General features: G+C 47.6%; 1 protein-coding gene across 6 annotated transcripts in view; it reads right to left on the bottom strand.

The window, feature by feature from the left end:
* Positions 1 to 20,470, bottom strand: part of LOC118379570 (protein 4.1-like) — a 129,448-nt gene that overhangs the window by 12,594 nt on the left and 96,384 nt on the right. For 4 of the 6 annotated variants that reach the window (XM_052472785.1, XM_052472787.1, XM_052472786.1 and 1 more), the window contains 4 exons: positions 14,606 to 14,734; positions 14,211 to 14,324; positions 8,835 to 8,915; positions 8,162 to 8,287 (listed from right to left, as the gene is read on the bottom strand). In XM_052472785.1, the coding sequence (XP_052328745.1) occupies positions 8,189 to 8,287; positions 8,835 to 8,915; positions 14,211 to 14,324; positions 14,606 to 14,734 (423 nt within the window). In that variant the 3' untranslated portion in view covers positions 8,162 to 8,188. The remainder of the gene's footprint in view (positions 1 to 8,161; positions 8,288 to 8,834; positions 8,916 to 14,210; positions 14,325 to 14,605; positions 14,735 to 20,470) is intronic. The other 2 variants (XM_052472789.1, XM_052472784.1) reach the window with 1 other exon arrangement.

Consider the following 20,470-nt stretch of genomic DNA (forward strand, 5'->3'; position numbering starts at 1 on the left):
CTGGTTATAGGAGAGGTGAGCCTGGGGTTAATCTGGGGTTAGGGGTACTACTGACCTGGCTATAGGAGAGGTGAGCCTGGGGTTAATCTGGGGTTAGGGGTAATACTGACCTGGTTATAGGAGAGGTGAGCCTGGGGTTAATCTGGGGTTAGGGGTAATACTGACCTGGTTATAGGAGAGGTGAGCCTGGGGTTAATCTGGGGTTACGGGTACTACTTACCTGGTTATAGGAGAGGTAAGCCTGGGGTTAGGGTTACTACTGACCTGGTTATAGGAGAGGTGAGCCTGGGGTTAATCTGGGGTTAGGGGTACTACTGACCTGGCTATAGGAGCGGTGAGCCTGGGGTTAATCTGGGGTTAGGGGTACTACTGACCTGGCTATAGGAGAGGTGAGCCTGGGGTTAATCTGGGGTTAGGGGTACTACTGACCTGGTTATAGGAGAGGTGAGCCTGTGGTTAATCTGGGGTTAGGGGTACTACTGACCTGGCTATAGGAGAGGTGAGCCTGGGGTTAATCTGGGGTTAGGGTTACTACTGACCTGGCTATAGGAGAGGTGAGCCTGGGGTTAATCTGGGGTTAGGGGTACTACTGACCTGGCTATAGGAGAGGTGAGCCTGGGGTTAATCTGGGGTTAGGGGTACTACTGACCTGGTTATAGGAGAGGTGAGCCTGGGGTTAATCTGGGGTTAGGGGTATTACTGACCTGGCTATAGGAGAGGTGAGCCTGGGGTTAGGTTTACTACTGACCTGGTTATAGGAGAGGTGAGCCTGGGGTTAATCTGGGGTTAGGGGTACTACTGACCTGGTTATAGGAGAGGTGAGCCTGGGGTTAATCTGGGGTTAGGGTTACTACTGACCTGGTTATAGGAGAGGTGAGCCTGGGGTTAATCTGGGGTTAGGGGTACTACTGACCTGGTTATAGGAGAGGTGAGCCTGGGGTTAATCTGGGGTTAGGGGTACTACTGACCTGGTTATAGGAGAGGTGAGCCTGGGGTTAATCTGGGGTTAGGGGTAATACTGACCTGGTTATAGGAGAGGTGAGCCTGGGGTTAATCTGGGGTTAGGGGTAATACTGACCTGGTTATAGGAGAGGTGAGCCTGGGGTTAATCTGGGGTTAGGGGTACTACTGACCTGGCTATAGGAGAGGTGAGCCTGGGGTTAATCTGGGGTTAGGGGTACTACTGACCTGGTTATAGGAGAGGTGAGCCTGGGGTTAATCTGGGGTTAGGGGTAATACTGACCTGGTTATAGGAGAGGTGAGCCTGGGGTTAATCTGGGGTTACGGGTACTACTTACCTGGTTATAGGAGAGGTAAGCCTGGGGTTAGGGTTACTACTGACCTGGTTATAGGAGAGGTGAGCCTGGGGTTAATCTGGGGTTAGGGGTACTACTGACCTGGCTATAGGAGCGGTGAGCCTGGGGTTAATCTGGGGTTAGGGGTACTACTGACCTGGCTATAGGAGAGGTGAGCCTGGGGTTAGGGTTACTACTGACCTGGCTATAGGAGAGGTGAGCCTGGGGTTAATCTGGGGTTAGGGGGTACTACTGACCTGGTTATAGGAGAGGTGAGCCTGGGGTTCATCTGGGGTTAGGGTTACTACTGACCTGGTTATAGGAGAGGTGAGCCTGGGGTTAATCTGGGGTTAGGGTACTACTGACCTGGTTATAGGAGAGGTGAGCCTGGGGTTAATCTGGGGTTAGGGGTACTACTGACCTGGTTATAGGAGAGGTGAGCCTGGGGTTAATCTGGGGTTAGAGGTACTACTGACCTGGTTATAGGAGAGGTGAGCCTGGGGTTAATCTGGGGTTAGGGGTACTACTGACCTGGTTATAGGAGAGGTGAGCCTGGGGTTAATCTGGGGTTAGGGGTACTACTGACCTGGTTATAGGAGAGGTGAGCCTGTGGTTAATCTGGGGTTAGGGGTACTACTGACCTGGCTATAGGAGAGGTGAGCCTGGGGTTAATCTGGGGTTAGGGTTACTACTGACCTGGCTATAGGAGAGGTGAGCCTGGGGTTAATCTGGGGTTAGGGGTACTACTGACCTGGCTATAGGAGAGGTGAGCCTGGGGTTAATCTGGGGTTAGGGGTACTACTGACCTGGTTATAGGAGAGGTGAGCCTGGGGTTAATCTGGGGTTAGGGGTATTACTGACCTGGCTATAGGAGAGGTGAGCCTGGGGTTAGGTTTACTACTGACCTGGTTATAGGAGAGGTGAACCTGGGGTTAATCTGGGGTTAGGGGTACTACTGACCCGGCTATAGGAGAGGTGAGCCTGGGGTTAATCTGGGGTTAGGGGTACTACTGACCTGGTTATAGGAGAGGTGAGCCTGGGGTTAATCTGGGGTTAGGGTTACTACTGACCTGGTTATAGGAGAGGTGAGCCTGGGGTTAATCTGGGGTTAGGGTACTACTGACCTGGTTATAGGAGAGGTGAGCCTGGGGTTAATCTGGGGTTAGGCGTAATACTGACCTGGTTATAGGAGAGGTGAGCCTGGGGTTAATCTGGGGTTAGGGGTAATACTGACCTGGTTATAGGAGAGGTGAGCCTGGGGTTAATCTGGGGTTAGGGGTACTACTGACCTGGCTATAGGAGAGGTGAGCCTGAGGTTAATCTGGGGTTAGGGGTAATACTGACCTGGTTATAGGAGAGGTGAGCCTGGGGTTAATCTGGGGTTAGGGGTAATACTGACCTGGTTATAGGAGAGGTGAGCCTGGGGTTAATCTGGGGTTACGGGTACTACTTACCTGGTTATAGGAGAGGTAAGCCTGGGGTTAATCTGGGGTTAGGGTTACTACTGACCTGGTTATAGGAGAGGTGAGCCTGGGGTTAATCTGGGGTTAGGGGTACTACTGACCTGGTTATAGGAGAGGTGAGCCGGGGGTTAATCTGGGGTTAGGGTTACTACTGACCTGGTTATAGGAGAGGTGAGCCTGGGGTTAATCTGGGGTTAGGGGTACTACTGACCTGGTTATAGGAGAGGTGAGCCTGGGGTTAATCTGGGGTTAGGGGTACTACTGACCTGGTTATAGGAGAGGTGAGCCTGAGGTTAATCTGGGGTTAGGGGTACTACTTACCTGGTTATAGGAGAGGTGAGCCTGGGGTTAATCTGGGGTTAGGGGTACTACTGACCTGGCTATAGGAGCGGTGAGCCTGGGGTTAATCTGGGGTTAGGGGTACTACTGACCTGGCTATAGGAGAGGTGAGCCTGGGGTTAGGGTTACTACTGACCTGGCTATAGGAGAGGTGAGCCTGGGGTTAATCTGGGGTTAGGGGTACTACTGACCTGGTTATAGGAGAGGTGAGCCTGGGGTTCATCTGGGGTTAGGGTTACTACTGACCTGGTTATAGGAGAGGTGAGCCTGGGGTTAATCTGGGGTTAGGGGTACTACTGACCTGGTTATAGGAGAGGTGAGCTTGGGGTTAATCTGGGGTTAGGGGTACTACTGACCTGGTTATAGGAGAGGTGAGCCTGGGGTTAATCTGGGGTTAGGGTTACTACTGACCTGGTTATAGGAGAGGTGAGCCTGGGGTTAATCTGGGGTTAGAGGTACTACTGACCTGGTTATAGGAGAGGTGAGCCTGGGGTTAATCTGGGGTTAGGGGTACTACTGACCTGGTTATAGGAGAGGTGAGCCTGGGGTTAATCTGGGGTTAGGGGTACTACTGACCTGGTTATAGGAGAGGTGAGCCTGTGGTTAATCTGGGGTTAGGGGTACTACTGACCTGGCTATAGGAGAGGTGAGCCTGGGGTTAATCTGGGGTTAGGGTTACTACTGACCTGGCTATAGGAGAGGTGAGCCTGGGGTTAATCTGGGGTTAGGGTACTACTGACCTGGCTATAGGAGAGGTGAGCCTGGGGTTAATCTGGGGTTAGGGGTATTACTGACCTGGTTATAGGAGAGGTGAGCCTGGGGTTAATCTGGGGTTAGGGGTACTACTGACCTGGCTATAGGAGCGGTGAGCCTGGGGTTAATCTGGGGTTAGGGGTACTACTGACCTGGCTATAGGAGAGGTGAGCCTGGGGTTAGGGTTACTACTGACCTGGCTATAGGAGAGGTGAGCCTTGGGTTAATCTGGGGTTAGGGGTACTACTGACCTGGTTATAGGAGAGGTGAGCCTGGGGTTCATCTGGGGTTAGGGTTACTACTGACCTGGTTATAGGAGAGGTGAGCCTGGGGTTAATCTGGGGTTAGGGGTACTACTGACCTGGTTATAGGAGAGGTGAGCCTGGGGTTAATCTGGGGTTAGGGGTACTACTGACCTGGTTATAGGAGAGGTGAGCCTGGGGTTAATCTGGGGTTAGGGGTACTACTGACCTGGTTATAGGAGAGGTGAGCCTGTGGTTAATCTGGGGTTAGGGGTACTACTGACCTGGCTATAGGAGAGGTGAGCCTGGGGTTAATCTGGGGTTAGGGTTACTACTGACCTGGCTATAGGAGAGGTGAGCCTGGGGTTAATCTGGGGTTAGGGGTACTACTGACCTGGCTATAGGAGAGGTGAGCCTGGGGTTAATCTGGGGTTAGGGGTACTACTGACCTGGTTATAGGAGAGGTGAGCCTGGGGTTAATCTGGGGTTAGGGGTATTACTGACCTGGCTATGGGAGAGGTGAGCCTGGGGTTAGGGTTACTACTGACCTGGTTATAGGAGAGGTGAGCCTGGGGTTAATCTGGGGTTAGGGGTACTACTGACCTGGTTATAGGAGAGGTGAGCCTGGGGTTAATCTGGGGTTAGGGTTTACTGACCTGGTTATAGGAGAGGTGAGCCTGGGGTTAATCTGGGGTTAGGGGTACTACTGACCTGGTTATAGGAGAGGTGAGCCTGGGGTTAATCTGGGGTTAGGGGTACTACTGACCTGGTTATAGGAGAGGTGAGCCTGGGGTTAATCTGGGGTTAGGGGTAATACTGACCTGGTTATAGGAGAGGTGAGCCTGGGGTTAATCTGGGGTTAGGGGTAATACTGACCTGGCTATAGGAGAGGTGAGCCTGGGGTTAATCTGGGGTTAGGGGTACTACTGACCTGGCTATAGGAGAGGTGAGCCTGGGGTTAGGTTACTGACCTACTGACCTGGTTATAGGAGAGGTGAACCTGGGGTTAATCTGGGGTTAGGGGTACTACTGACCCGGCTATAGGAGAGGTGAGCCTGGGGTTAATCTGGGGTTAGGGGTACTACTGACCTGGTTATAGGAGAGGTGAGCCTGGGGTTAATCTGGGGTTAGGGTTACTACTGACCTGGTTATAGGAGAGGTGAGCCTGGGGTTAATCTGGGGTTAGGGGTACTACTGACCTGGTTATAGGAGAGGTGAGCCTGGGGTTAATCTGGGGTTAGGCGTAATACTGACCTGGTTATAGGAGAGGTGAGCCTGGGGTTAATCTGGGGTTAGGGGTAATACTGACCTGGTTATAGGAGAGGTGAGCCTGGGGTTAATCTGGGGTTAGGGGTACTACTGACCTGGCTATAGGAGAGGTGAGCCTGAGGTTAATCTGGGGTTAGGGGTAATACTGACCTGGTTATAGGAGAGGTGAGCCTGGGGTTAATCTGGGGTTAGGGGTAATACTGACCTGGTTATAGGAGAGGTGAGCCTGGGGTTAATCTGGGGTTACGGGTACTACTTACCTGGTTATAGGAGAGGTAAGCCTGGGGTTAATCTGGGGTTAGGGTTACTACTGACCTGGTTATAGGAGAGGTGAGCCTGGGGTTAATCTGGGGTTAGGGGTACTACTGACCTGGTTATAGGAGAGGTGAGCCGGGGGTTAATCTGGGGTTAGGGTTACTACTGACCTGGTTATAGGAGAGGTGAGCCTGGGGTTAATCTGGGGTTAGGGGTACTACTGACCTGGTTATAGGAGAGGTGAGCCTGGGGTTAATCTGGGGTTAGGGGTACTACTGACCTGGTTATAGGAGAGGTGAGCCTGAGGTTAATCTGGGGTTAGGGGTACTACTTACCTGGTTATAGGAGAGGTGAGCCTGGGGTTAATCTGGGGTTAGGGGTACTACTGACCTGGCTATAGGAGCGGTGAGCCTGGGGTTAATCTGGGGTTAGGGGTACTACTGACCTGGCTATAGGAGAGGTGAGCCTGGGGTTAGGGTTACTACTGACCTGGCTATAGGAGAGGTGAGCCTGGGGTTAATCTGGGGTTAGGGGTACTACTGACCTGGTTATAGGAGAGGTGAGCCTGGGGTTCATCTGGGGTTAGGGTTACTACTGACCTGGTTATAGGAGAGGTGAGCCTGGGGTTAATCTGGGGTTAGGGGTACTACTGACCTGGTTATAGGAGAGGTGAGCTTGGGGTTAATCTGGGGTTAGGGGTACTACTGACCTGGTTATAGGAGAGGTGAGCCTGGGGTTAATCTGGGGTTAGGGTTACTACTGACCTGGTTATAGGAGAGGTGAGCCTGGGGTTAATCTGGGGTTAGAGGTACTACTGACCTGGTTATAGGAGAGGTGAGCCTGGGGTTAATCTGGGGTTAGGGGTACTACTGACCTGGTTATAGGAGAGGTGAGCCTGGGGTTAATCTGGGGTTAGGGGTACTACTGACCTGGTTATAGGAGAGGTGAGCCTGTGGTTAATCTGGGGTTAGGGGTACTACTGACCTGGCTATAGGAGAGGTGAGCCTGGGGTTAATCTGGGGTTAGGGTTACTACTGACCTGGCTATAGGAGAGGTGAGCCTGGGGTTAATCTGGGGTTAGGGGTACTACTGACCTGGCTATAGGAGAGGTGAGCCTGGGGTTAATCTGGGGTTAGGGGTATTACTGACCTGGTTATAGGAGAGGTGAGCCTGGGGTTAATCTGGGGTTAGGGGTACTACTGACCTGGCTATAGGAGCGGTGAGCCTGGGGTTAATCTGGGGTTAGGGGTACTACTGACCTGGCTATAGGAGAGGTGAGCCTGGGGTTAGGGTTACTACTGACCTGGCTATAGGAGAGGTGAGCCTTGGGTTAATCTGGGGTTAGGGTACTACTGACCTGGTTATAGGAGAGGTGAGCCTGGGGTTCATCTGGGGTTAGGGTTACTACTGACCTGGTTATAGGAGAGGTGAGCCTGGGGTTAATCTGGGGTTAGGGGTACTACTGACCTGGTTATAGGAGAGGTGAGCCTGGGGTTAATCTGGGGTTAGGGGTACTACTGACCTGGTTATAGGAGAGGTGAGCCTGGGGTTAATCTGGGGTTAGGGGTACTACTGACCTGGTTATAGGAGAGGTGAGCCTGTGGTTAATCTGGGGTTAGGGGTACTACTGACCTGGCTATAGGAGAGGTGAGCCTGGGGTTAATCTGGGGTTAGGGTTACTACTGACCTGGCTATAGGAGAGGTGAGCCTGGGGTTAATCTGGGGTTAGGGGTACTACTGACCTGGCTATAGGAGAGGTGAGCCTGGGGTTAATCTGGGGTTAGGGGTACTACTGACCTGGTTATAGGAGAGGTGAGCCTGGGGTTAATCTGGGGTTAGGGGTATTACTGACCTGGCTATAGGAGAGGTGAGCCTGGGGTTAGGTTTACTACTGACCTGGTTATAGGAGAGGTGAGCCTGGGGTTAATCTGGGGTTAGGGGTACTACTGACCTGGTTATAGGAGAGGTGAGCCTGGGGTTAATCTGGGGTTAGGGTTACTACTGACCTGGTTATAGGAGAGGTGAGCCTGGGGTTAATCTGGGGTTAGGGGTACTACTGACCTGGTTATAGGAGAGGTGAGCCTGGGGTTAATCTGGGGTTAGGGGTACTACTGACCTGGTTATAGGAGAGGTGAGCCTGGGGTTAATCTGGGGTTAGGGGTAATACTGACCTGGTTATAGGAGAGGTGAGCCTGGGGTTAATCTGGGGTTAGGGGTAATACTGACCTGGTTATAGGAGAGGTGAGCCTGGGGTTAATCTGGGGTTAGGGGTACTACTGACCTGGCTATAGGAGAGGTGAGCCTGGGGTTAATCTGGGGTTAGGGGTAATACTGACCTGGTTATAGGAGAGGTGAGCCTGGGGTTAATCTGGGGTTAGGGGTAATACTGACCTGGTTATAGGAGAGGTGAGCCTGGGGTTAATCTGGGGTTACGGGTACTACTTACCTGGTTATAGGAGAGGTAAGCCTGGGGTTAGGGTTACTACTGACCTGGTTATAGGAGAGGTGAGCCTGGGGTTAATCTGGGGTTAGGGTTACTACTGACCTGGCTATAGGAGAGGTGAGCCTGGGGTTAATCTGGGGTGATCTCTGTTTCCTGATGCACCACCACTTTGGTCACAGACATGTCCGGGTGCTGCTCCTTCGCCTCCTTGATGGCCTGGGCCAGAGCCTGAGAAGAGGGAATACACACACACACACACACACACACACACACACACACACACACACACACACACACACACACACACACACACACACACACACACACACACACACACACACACACACACACACACACACACACACACACACACACACACACACACACACACAAAGGAAGTTTCAATACATTGAGATTGATGGCACTAATAAAAAGACTATACATACATTAAACACAATCACCCCACAGGCAAATACAGTCGCTAAAATCCACACGACTACAAGAGTTGGAAACGTTCATTACCCAAGCAAACAGTCAAAGGGGTACCACATTTGGACAAGCCTGCGTTTAGTTCACATCACCAACCAAGCTCTTTTCTTTTTTTTAAATTTGATTTGCGCCACTAAGACAGAGGACTTGAAATGTTAGATTCCGTGTAATAGATCTAAACCAGACGAATAATATATTGTTACTCCACTGAAGTGGTCTCTAACGGAATACATAGTGAGCCAGCTAGCACAGAGCCGGAGGCTAGAAGTAGAAATCTGTCCCCCACCTTGTCGTGATCAATCTCTGTGTCTCCAGTTATAACAATCCTCTTCTCAATGCGAGTCTCTGAGATCCCTCCTTTCACCGTCTGAAAGAGAGAGAGAGAAAATAAAGAGATTGTTAAAAAAGGGCCAGGAGAAGAAATAGAGAGAGAGATACAGAGAGAGAGAGAGAGAGAGACAGAGAGAGCGAGAGAGAGACAGAGAGAGACAGAGAGAGAGAGAGACAGAGAGACAGAGAGAGAGAGAGAGAGAGAGACAGAGAGAGAGAGAGAGAGAGAGAGAGAGAGAGTGAGAGACAGAGAGAGAGAGAGAGAAAGAGAGAGAGAGAGAAAAACTCACAAGGCATTAATGTTCAGATAGCATGATCAAAGGGCAGATTTGACCTGACAACATACTGTTAGAGAGACACTGTATAGAGAGCAGCTTTGACCTGACAACATACTGTTAGAGAGATACTGTATAGAGAGAGAGAGAGCAGCTTTGACCTGACAACATACTGCTAGAGAGAAATGTTCTTCCCCAGGGTCCAAACAGAATTTAGTGCGCAGACGACTGACAATGCACATTGCCAGGCCCCATGCCACGCCCCATTGCCAGGCCCCATGCCACGCCCCATTGCCATGCCCCATTCCCACGCCCCATGCCACGCCCCATTGCCAGGCCCCATGCCACGCCCTATGCCACACCTAAGCCAATTTTAGATCCAGAGAAAACCCTGCATTGTTAGAAATAATCATTTCATAATTATACAGTCCATTTCTTAAAATTGATCACAAGAAGGAAAACTCAAATCTACATTAAGTTAATGTTTTGTTAATTAATAATTAATTAATTACTGTTTTGAAGAAGAGGGTATTATTCATCAAATTTTTACTTATTCTTTAGTCTGTGTATGTTTTCTCACCACTCAACCCTTATGGCGGTCACGACCAATGTTCCCTCAAAAATGTTTTACCACTGAGCAAATGTCAGGTCTGCTGAGAAATTTGAAAAATGATGTGTAACTTCTGGTGCGTTTTACTGTGAACACTGAGGCTTGTACCTGCTTTAAGTTACAGTTATAACAGTGGCCAAGTAGGCTGCTGTTGCTATTTGATCATAATGTAGACCTACCTGAGAGGCTACCTAGGGCTGCAAAGGGTCGGAAACTTTACGGGGAATTCTCCATGGGAGGTTAAGCCCTGGAATTTGGGGAACTTTGCTTAACTTCATCAAAAAAGGTAGCTTATAACAGTGAACCTTTTTTGTTGGATACACATAAGGCAATTCTTGGTCTTGTGGCCATATTTTGGTTCAACTATCCCTCATTCAATGGAATTGCAACTGTGCATGCACTACTACACTGTCTGAGCCAAGGACTACATGCTTTCTGGTCAGTTTTGATTACAATACTGTCAATATATTTTATGATTTTTTTGTTAAATAGTAAATAGTAGCCTACAGCAAAGTGTGTTTAAATAATTTCTAACTTGTTAACAATTTCTGCTAGTTCGTTTTTGCTACCAGTTGGGTTTGAGCTTGCTTGAACATACTAACTGACGAGTGTTAATTCACCTATTTCCATACATGTTTCATTTGACTTATTATTGCTTAACTGTACATGGAATTGTATGTTCATTTTTTTCTAATCTTGACAGGAAAATGCCACGGTTACTATCTGATGTGTGGAGACATTTCACTGCAGCTAATGTAAAAGGAAAAGCTGTGTACATTAGCAAATACCATGCTAAATCATATGTGAAGAATGCAACAAAGATTCAGAATCATCTGGCCAAGTGCATAAAGTTCCCTCAGCGCTCACAACCTCTGACAAAAGTCCCTCTACTTCTATTGGAAGTGAAAAGGATTAATCAGACACCTTATCGATAGCAACAGCTCATGGTCCTTCTGGAATCAGAAGTTTTTTTTGACTCAATGGAGGAACGTAGTCAGATAAACGCTGATGAATGTCTTGCTTGAGCTGTGTAATAATAATAATAATAATATATGCCATTTAGCAGACGCTTTTATCCAAAGCGACTTACAGTCATGTGTGCATACATTCTACGTATGGGTGATCCCGGGGATCGAACCCACTACCCTGGCGTTACAAGCGCCATGCTCTACCAACTGAGCTACAGAAGGACCACAATGCATGTATGCAACTGGTTCACCTCTGATGCTCACAGGCTATGTGTATTGGAAGAGATGTCTGAATGTTCTTCGCCCAGCATACACCCCTCCAACCAGACATGCTTTATCTACTCATTTGCTGGATGCAGAGTTCAACAGAGTTCAAGTGAAGGTCAAGCAAATCATAGAGAAAGCAGACTGTATTGCAAGCATCTCTAATGGGTGGATTGAATGTTCGTTGGCAAGGAATAATTAACTACATCATCTCCATCCCTCAACCAGTATTCTACAAGAGCACAGACATGAGGGACAACAGACACACTGGTCTCTACATTGCAGATGAACTGAAGGCAAACATCAATGACCTTAGACCACAGAAGGTATTTGCACTGGTGACAGACAATGCTGCGAACATGAAGGCTGCTTGGTCTAAAGTGGAGGAGTCCTACCCTCACATCACATCCATTGGCTGTGCTGCTCATGCATTGAATCTGCTCCTCAATGACATCATGGCACTGAAAACAATGGATACACTCTACAAGAGAGCGTAGGAAATGGTTAGGTATGTGAAGGGTCATCAAGTTATAGTAGCAATCTACCTCACCAAGCAAAGTGAGAAGAATAAGAGCACCACATTGAAGCTGCCCAGCAGCACCCGTTGAGGTGCTGTTGTCATCATGTTTGACAGTCTCCTGGAGGGGAAGGAGTCTCTCCAAGAAATGGCCATATCACAGTCTGCCGATATGGACAGCCCCATCAAGAGGATCCTCCTGGATGATGTATTATGGGAGTGTGTGGTAAGCAGCCCGAAACTCTTGAATGCAATCCTGGCTGATGTTCAGACTTGCAGATGTAAGAGAAGAAATCCGTACTGCCCTGCCCACTTCACTGTTGCTCCAAGCAGAGAAAACTGCAGTTCTGAAATACATCAAAAAGCGTGAAGACTTCTGCCTGAAGCCCATACACACCGCAGCGTACATGTTGGACCCCAAGTACGCTGGCAAGAGCATCCTGTCTGGTGCAGAGATCAACAAGGCCTATGGTGTCATCACTACTGTGTCTCGCCACCTTAGCCTGAATGAAGGCAAGGTTCTTGATAGTCTGGCCAACTACACTTCCAAGCAAGGGCTTTGGGATGAAGATGCAATATGGCAGTCGTGCCAACATATCTCATCAGCCACCTGGTGGAAGGGACTTTGTGGATCTGAGGCTCTTTCCCCTGTTGCCTCCATCATCCTCTAAATCCCACCAACATCAGCCGCCTCAGATCGCAACTGGTCCTTCTTTGGGAACACACACACCAAAGCATGCAAGAGGCTGACCAATACGAGGGTTAAAAAATTGGTGGCCATCTGGGCAAATTCAAGGCTTTTTGAGCCTGACAATGAGCCATCCTCAACAAGGTTGGAAAGTGACAGTGAAGATGAGGCGTCAGAGTCTGATGTTCAAGAGGTGGACATTGAGGAGGTCCAGGGAGAAGACGTGGAAGCCTGAGAGGAAGACAACCAAAGCTTTAGTTTCTAGACTATCATTTTACAGATGTATGTTGAAATCATTTTTGGGAGATGCTATGGATCATAGGGAATTATTCAATATTCTCTTTCTTTTGTTGTTCAGTGAAATCATCCCATGTGAAGAGTCAAATCATTTAATTAAGTTCAATTCGTAACTAAAAAAATTTTTTTTCTATTGGAAGGATTTAATCATTTGCAATTATGTCTACTTATGATGAGGTAAAAGGTTTATGTTTCTGTCTCCATATGATATGGTAAATATATCCAATGCAAAAAGCATATACATTTAAATGGTATTAATATTAATTCCCATATATTTCCATTAATTCCCATATATTCCCGATAATTCCCACGGAAAGTTTCTACCTCTGAATATTCCCTAAAAATGTGCAACCCTATGGCTACCATAAAAAACAATGGAGAAATTGCATCTCATAACATTTAAACATGGAAATAGCTGTTCTATCATTTAGCCGGCAGTAGTAGCCAACGTGTGGTGTTCAACGTAGGCCTAAATTCCAAAAAACATGTCGGGGTTGACATTAACCTGTTTATCCACTTCTTCTTCAGACAAGAAGGTGCCTGAAAAGGTTGTGTTGTTTGATGCAAGAAACCACTTTACAAAATACAATTACTTATTATTCCCATACCATTATTACAGAGAATCAGACAAATTATGAGTTTGTGCTCTTGTAGGAAGTAATCACTCCTCCATTGCTGATTAGATTAGGTCTAACTGGGCTAATAACTCACTGACTAGCAAAGAATAAGAACAAATGTGCTCAGGTGGCTACATGAAGCTTTCACTAATCACGACCGCACATGCTGTAAACACAGTCCAGTTCAACGTGAATGGCAAAGATCCATATAAGGCAATGGTCGATTTGCATATAGGGATACTTTAGCTCTGATTGGTTATGGCGCACCGGTCTGTGTATAGTATGGGCCTGAGTCGTGCCTGTCAATGCAATAGAATCCTACTCCGATGTGTTCTGCCTACAGCAAAATCTCTTGCATAGTTAGGTTTGTTTCGGTATGTTGCATTGAAAGTGGCTAATAACGCATTGATTCGATCACAATACCCACAGTAAAGGGAAACGTTGATAGTGTTAACTAAAGGGGAAAACTCTAGAAAGTGGAGGGAAGTTCAATGTCGTGCTTGTCAGGTTTGCGTAAATGGGGCTGCAAGGGAGTCAGGCGCAGGGGAGCAGATATTAGGTAGCAAACGGAGCCTTTTATTTATGCGAACCAAAAGCACACGGCACAACGAACACGAAATACAATACGGGTTGACATAACCCAGCGCAACCAGTCTAACGTGCGCATACATGAAACACATAAACAATACCACACAAAGACAAGGGGGAAACAAAGGGTTAAATACACAACACATAATGAGGGAAATGAGAACCAGGTTTGTTATAAAACGAGACAAAACAAATGGAAAATGAAAAATGGATCGCCGATGGCTAGAAGACCGGCAACGTCGACCGCCGAACACCGCCGAACAAGGAGAGGCATCGACTTCGGCAGAAGTCTTGACAGTGCTTCCCTGCGCGAGGCTGATATTTATTCTGCGCGGCAGTCCTGCGCACAAGCGCAGCTTAGAGGGAACATTGGTCACGACAAAAAAAAAACACCTCAATTGGTGGTTCACGAAGCGAAATACATTCGGAATCCCTGTGCTAAATGACTCAAATCTGCATCATCTAGCGAAAGCGAAACTGATCGTAGACCAGGAAGCCCAGGACGTACCTTGGTGATCTGAGTGGTGGTGGTTGTACTGACTGTCTCTGAGGTGATGGTCTGGGCACTCAACAGCACTCCAGAGTCCCTCTCTGCCATGCTGTCTACGGGCTGAAGGAGACACTATGTTAACACAAGGGGGAGAAAAGGGGTTAATTTAGGATTACGTTATCTACTGGCTGAGATTAAGACCAAAAAACAGACTCATGTTCATCAGGCACCAAAAGGAAGAAAAGACACTAAAATAGGACTTGTCCAATATGAAATTGCTTGTTTACATTTTGAAAACATTTTTTCCCATTGGGTATCCTAATGAATATGACCCAGTTCACTGTTAACACAAAGTCATATGGGTTAATAAAAGGTTTTTATTTAAGAACTACATTTCTAACGATGCCTCTCACCTGCGCTGACTCGTAGGTAATGGTCTTGGTCTCAGTGTGCACGATGGGGACCTCCTTGTTATAGACGTCTCCTCGTAGGGAGTTAGACACGTCTGAGATGGTGATAGTCTGTGTTTTCACCACGTTAGGCTGTGAGGAAAGAGGGAAAATACACACAGTGAATATTGAGTTTGTCGTGTAATATTATCTGCCTTCAGAAAGTGCTCAATCCCCTTCACTTTTTCAGCTTGAATCTAAAACAGATGTCTCACTGGCCTACACACAATACCCCATAAGGTCAAAGTGGAATTATGTTTTTATAACTTTTTTACAAATTAGCTGTAATCGCTGCCAAAGCTATAATCGCTGCCAAAGGTGATCCTAACATTCCCTATTCAGAGTATGTGACTATCCCCTATTCACACTCTGTGACTATCCCCTATTCACACGATGTGACTATCCCCTATTCACACTATGTGACTATCCCCTATTCACACAATGTGACTATCCCCTATTCACACTATGTGACTATCCCCTATTCACACTCTGTGACTATCCCCTATTCACACTCTGTGACTATCCCCTATTCACACTCTGTGACTATCCCCTATTCACACTCTGTGACTATCCCCTATTCACACTCTGTGACTATCCCCTATTCACACTCTGTGACTATCCCCTATTCACACTCTGTGACTATCCCCTATTCACACTCTGTGACTATCCCCTATTCACACTCTGTGACTATCCCCTATTCACACTATGTGACTATCCCCTATTCACACTCTGTGACTATCCCCTATTCACACTCTGTGATCCCTATTCACACCTGTGACTATCCCCTATTCACAGTCTGTGACTATCCCCTATTCACACTATGTGACTATCCCCTATTCACACTCTGTGACTATCCCCTATTCACACTCTGTGACTATCCCCTATTCACACTCTGTGACTATCCCCTATTCACACTCTGTGACTATCCCCTATTCACACGATGTGACTATCCCCTATTCACACGATGTGACTATCCCCTATTCACACTATGTGACTATCCCCTATTCACACTATGTGACTATCCCCTATTCACACTATGTGACTATCCCCTATTCACACTCTGTGACTATCCCCTATTCACACGATGTGACTATCCCCTATTCACACTCTGTGACTATCCCCTATTCACACTCTGTGACTATCCCCTATTCACACTATGTGACTATCCCCTATTCACACTATGTGACTATCCCCTATTCACACTATGTGACTATCCCCTATTCACACTATGTGACTATCCCCTATTCACACTATGTGACTATCCCCTATTCACACTATGTGATATATCCCCTATTCACACTATGTGACTATCCCCTATTCACACTATGTGATATATCCCCTGTTCACACTATGTGACTATCCCCTATTCACACTCTGTGACTATCCCCTGTTCACACTATGTGACTATCCCCTGTTCACACTATGTGACTATCCCCTATCCACACCGTGACTATCCCCTGTTCACACTATGTAACTATCCCCTATTCACACTGTGACTATCCCCTATTCACACGTAGACTATCCCCTATTCACACTGTGACTATCCCCAATTCACACTATGTGACTATCCCCTATTCACACTATGTGACTATCCCCTATTCACACTGTGACTATCCCCTATTCACACTGAGACTATCCCCTGTTCACACTCTGTGACTATCCCCTATTCACACTATGTGCCTATCCCCTATTCACACTGTGCCTATCCCCTGTTCACACTATGTGACTATCCCCTATTCACACTATGTGACTATCCCCTATTCACACTCTGTGACTATCCTCTGTTCAGACTGTGTGACAATCCCCTATTCACACTATGTGACTATCTCCTGTTCACACTATGTGACTATCCCCTATTCACACTATGTGACTATCCCCTATTCACACTATGTGACTATCCCCTATTCACACTATGTGACTATCCCCTATTCACACTATGTGACTATCCCCTGTTCACACTATGTGACTATCCCCTATTCACACTATGTGACTATCCCCTATTCACACTATGTGACTATCCCCTATTCACACTCTGTGACTATCCCCTATTCACACTATGTGACTATCCCCTATTCACACTATGTGACTATCCCCTGTTAACACTACGTGACTATCCCCTGTTCAGACTGTGTGACTATCCCCTATTCACACTGTGACTATCCCCTGTTCACACTCTGTGACTATCCCCTGTTCACACTCTGTGACTATCCCCTATTCACACTGTAACTATCCCCTGTTCACACTGTGTGACTATCCCCTGTTCACACTATGTAACTATCCCCTGTTCACACTCTGTGACTATCCCCTGTTCACACTGTGACTATCCCCTATTCACACTGTGACTATCCCCTATTCACACTGTGACTATCCCCTATTCACACTGTAACTATCCCCTGTTCACACTGTGTGACTCTCCCCTGTTCACACTCTGTGACTATCCCCTGTTCACACTCTGTGACTATCCCCTATTCACACTGTGACTATCCCCTGTTCACACTCTGTGACTATCCCCTATTCACACTGTGACTATCCCCTGTTCACACACTGTAACTATCCCCTGTTCACACTATGTAACTATCCCCTATTCACACTGTGTGACTATCCCCTGTTCACACTGTGTGACTATCCCCTGTTCACACTCTGTGACTATCCCCTATTCACACTGTGACTATCCCCTATTCACACACTGTGACTATCCCCTATTCACACTGTGACTATCCCCTATTCACACACTGTGACTATCCCCTGTTCACACTGTGTGACTATCCCCTGTTCACACTGTGACTATCCCCTGTTCACACTATGTAACTATACCCTATTCACACTGTGTGACTATCCCCTATTCACACACTGTAACTATCCCCTGTTCACACTGTGTGACTATCCCCTATTCACACTGTGACTATCCCCTATTCACACTGTGTGACTATCCCCTGTTCACAAACTGTAACTATCCCCTGTTCACACTGTGTGACTATCCCCTATTCACTCTGTGACTATCCCCTATTCACACTGTGTGACTATCCCCTATTCACACTGTGACTATCCCCTATTCACACTGTGTGACTATCCCCTGTTCACACACTGTAACTATCCCCTGTTCACACTGTGTGACTATCCCCTATTCACACGGTGACTATCCCCTGTTCACACTGTGTGACTATCCCCTGTTCACACTGTGTGACTATCCCCTGTTCACACTGTGTGACTCTCCCCTGTTCACACTGTGTGACTATCCCCTGTTCACACTGTGTGACTATCCCCTATTCACACACTGTGACTATCCCCTATTCACACACTGTGACTATCCCCTGTTCACACTATGTGACTCTCCCCTGTTCACACTGTGTGACTCTCCCCTATTCACACTGTAACTATCCCCTGTTCACACTGTGTGACTATCCCCTATTCACACTGTAACTATCCCCTGTTCACACTGTGTGACTATCCCCTATTCACACACTGTGACTATCCCCTATTCACACACTGTGACTATCCCCTGTTCACACTATGTGACTCTCCCCTGTTCACACTGTGTGACTCTCCCCTATTCACACTGTAACTATCCCCTGTTCACACTCTGTGACTATCCCCTATTCACACTGTGTGACTATCCCCTATTCACATTACGTGACTATCCCCTATTCACACTGTGTGACTCTCCCCTATTCACACTGTAACTATCCCCTGTTCACACTGTGTGACTATCCCCTGTTCACACTGTGTGACTATCCCCTATTCACACTCTGTGATAGTTGTGCTGCTTAGGGGTTGGAGACAGGAGAAACTGTTGCAATCACTTGACATTAGCTTATTCCATCTGATATTTCATTTCCCAGCGAGAAAACTCATTATTCTAAATCTAAAAATAAATTAAGGCCAAATGTTTTTGTCTAAACGAAAACAAACAATTAAGTTTAGGGAGAAAGCTCGTCAAGATAGAGAAACTGTAATTGCGTTGTTATGAAAGAGAGAGAGAGAGCTTCCCCAGAGGACGGGCTGCAGCACAGTGACAAAATTGCCTCCCAAATGGCACCATAGGCCTCTGGTCAAAAGTAGTGCACAGGTATTGTGGTGACATTTGGGACTCACACAATGTGATAAATCACTGTAAAGTAACCAGACTATCCCCATCGGGGGTCCAGCTGTGAGCTTTTCATAATAAGAGCGCCTCTCATGGGTTGAGCTGTGTGCTTTTCATAATAAGAGCGCCTCTCAGGGGTCGAGCTGTGTGCTTTTCATAATAAGAGCGCCTCTCAGGGGTCCAGCTGTGTGCTTTTCATAATAAGAGCGCCTCTCAGGGTTCCAGCTGTGTGCTTTTCATCATAAGAGTGCCTCCCGCTCAGGGGTCCAGCTGTGTGCTTTTCATAGTAAGAGCGCCTCTCAGGGGTCGAGCTGTGTGCTTTTCATAATAAGAGCGCCTCTCAGGGGTCCAGCTGTGTGCTTTTCATAATAAGAGCGCCTCTCAGGGGTCGAGCTGTGTGCTTTTCATAATAAGAGCGCCTCTCAGGGGTCCAGCTGTGTGCTTTTCATAATAAGAGCGCCTCTCAGGGGTCCAGCTGTGTGCTTTTCATAATAAGAGTGCCTCTCAGGGGTCGAGCTGTGTGCTTTTCATAATAAGAGCGCCTCTCAGGGGTTGGGCTGTGTGCTTTTCATAGTAAGAGCGCCTCTCAGGGGTCCAGCTGTGTGATTTTCATAATAAGAGCGCCTCTCAGGGGTTTAGCTGTGTGATTTTCATAATAAGAGTGCCTCTCAGGGGTCCAGCTGTGTGCTTTTCATAATAAGAGTGCCTCTCAGGGGTCGAGCTATGTGCTTTTCATAATAAGAGCGCCTCTCAGGGGTCGAGCTGTGTGCTTTTCATAATAAGAGCGCATCTCAGGGGTCGAGCTGTGTGCTTTTCATAATAAGAGCGCCTCTCAGGGGTCGAGCTGTGTGCTTTTCATAGTAAGAGCTCCCCGGCCTCTCGGACGATGGAGAGGAGGACCAAGCCTGCCACAGGCCCCTGGCAACCAGCCACGCCAAATATCCACACATCAGCCTTCAGATATGCAGATTATGAAAAATCAGAGGCATCAAAAATTACTTTAATTTAACTTTTTAATCTTTCTTCTCAAAATCTTTGCCAGGGAGGTGAGGGAGGGATAGACGGAGAGGGGAAGGAGAGGAATAGGAAAAAGAGAAACAGAGAAACCGAGAGAGAGATGAGGAGGCAGAAAGAGACAGAGAGAGAGAGATGAGGAGGCAGAAAGATGAGGAGGCAGAAAGAGACAGAGAGAGATGAGGAGGCAGAAAGAGACAGAGAGAGAGAGATGAGGAGGCAGAAAGAGACAGAGAGAGAGAGATGAGGAGGCAGAAAGAGAGAGAGAGAGAGATGAGGAGGCAGAAAGAGACAGAGAGAGAGAGATGAGGAGGCAGAAAGAGACAGAGAGAGAGAGATGAGGAGGCAGAAAGAGACAGAGAGAGAGATGAGGAGGCAGAAAGAGACAGAGAGAGAGATGAGGAGGCAGAAAGAGACAGAGAGAGATGAGGAGGCAGAAAGAGACAGAGAGAGATGAGGAGGCAGAAAGAGACAGAGAGAGAGAGATGAGGAGGCAGAAAGAGACAGAGAGAGAGAGATGAGGAGGCAGAAAGAGACAGAGAGAGAGAGAGATGAGGAGGCAGAAAGAGACAGAGAGAGAGCGATAAGGATGTAGAAAGAGACAGAGAGAGAGAGATGAGGAGGCAGAAAGAGAGAGAGAGAGATGAGGAGGCAGAAAGAGAGAGAGAGAGATGAGGAGGCAGAAAGAGACAGAGCGAGAGAGAGATGAGGAGGCAGAAAGAGACAGAGAG

This window comes from Oncorhynchus keta, chromosome 20 (assembly GCF_023373465.1).
Source record: "Oncorhynchus keta strain PuntledgeMale-10-30-2019 chromosome 20, Oket_V2, whole genome shotgun sequence".
Lineage (NCBI taxonomy): Eukaryota > Metazoa > Chordata > Actinopteri > Salmoniformes > Salmonidae > Oncorhynchus > Oncorhynchus keta.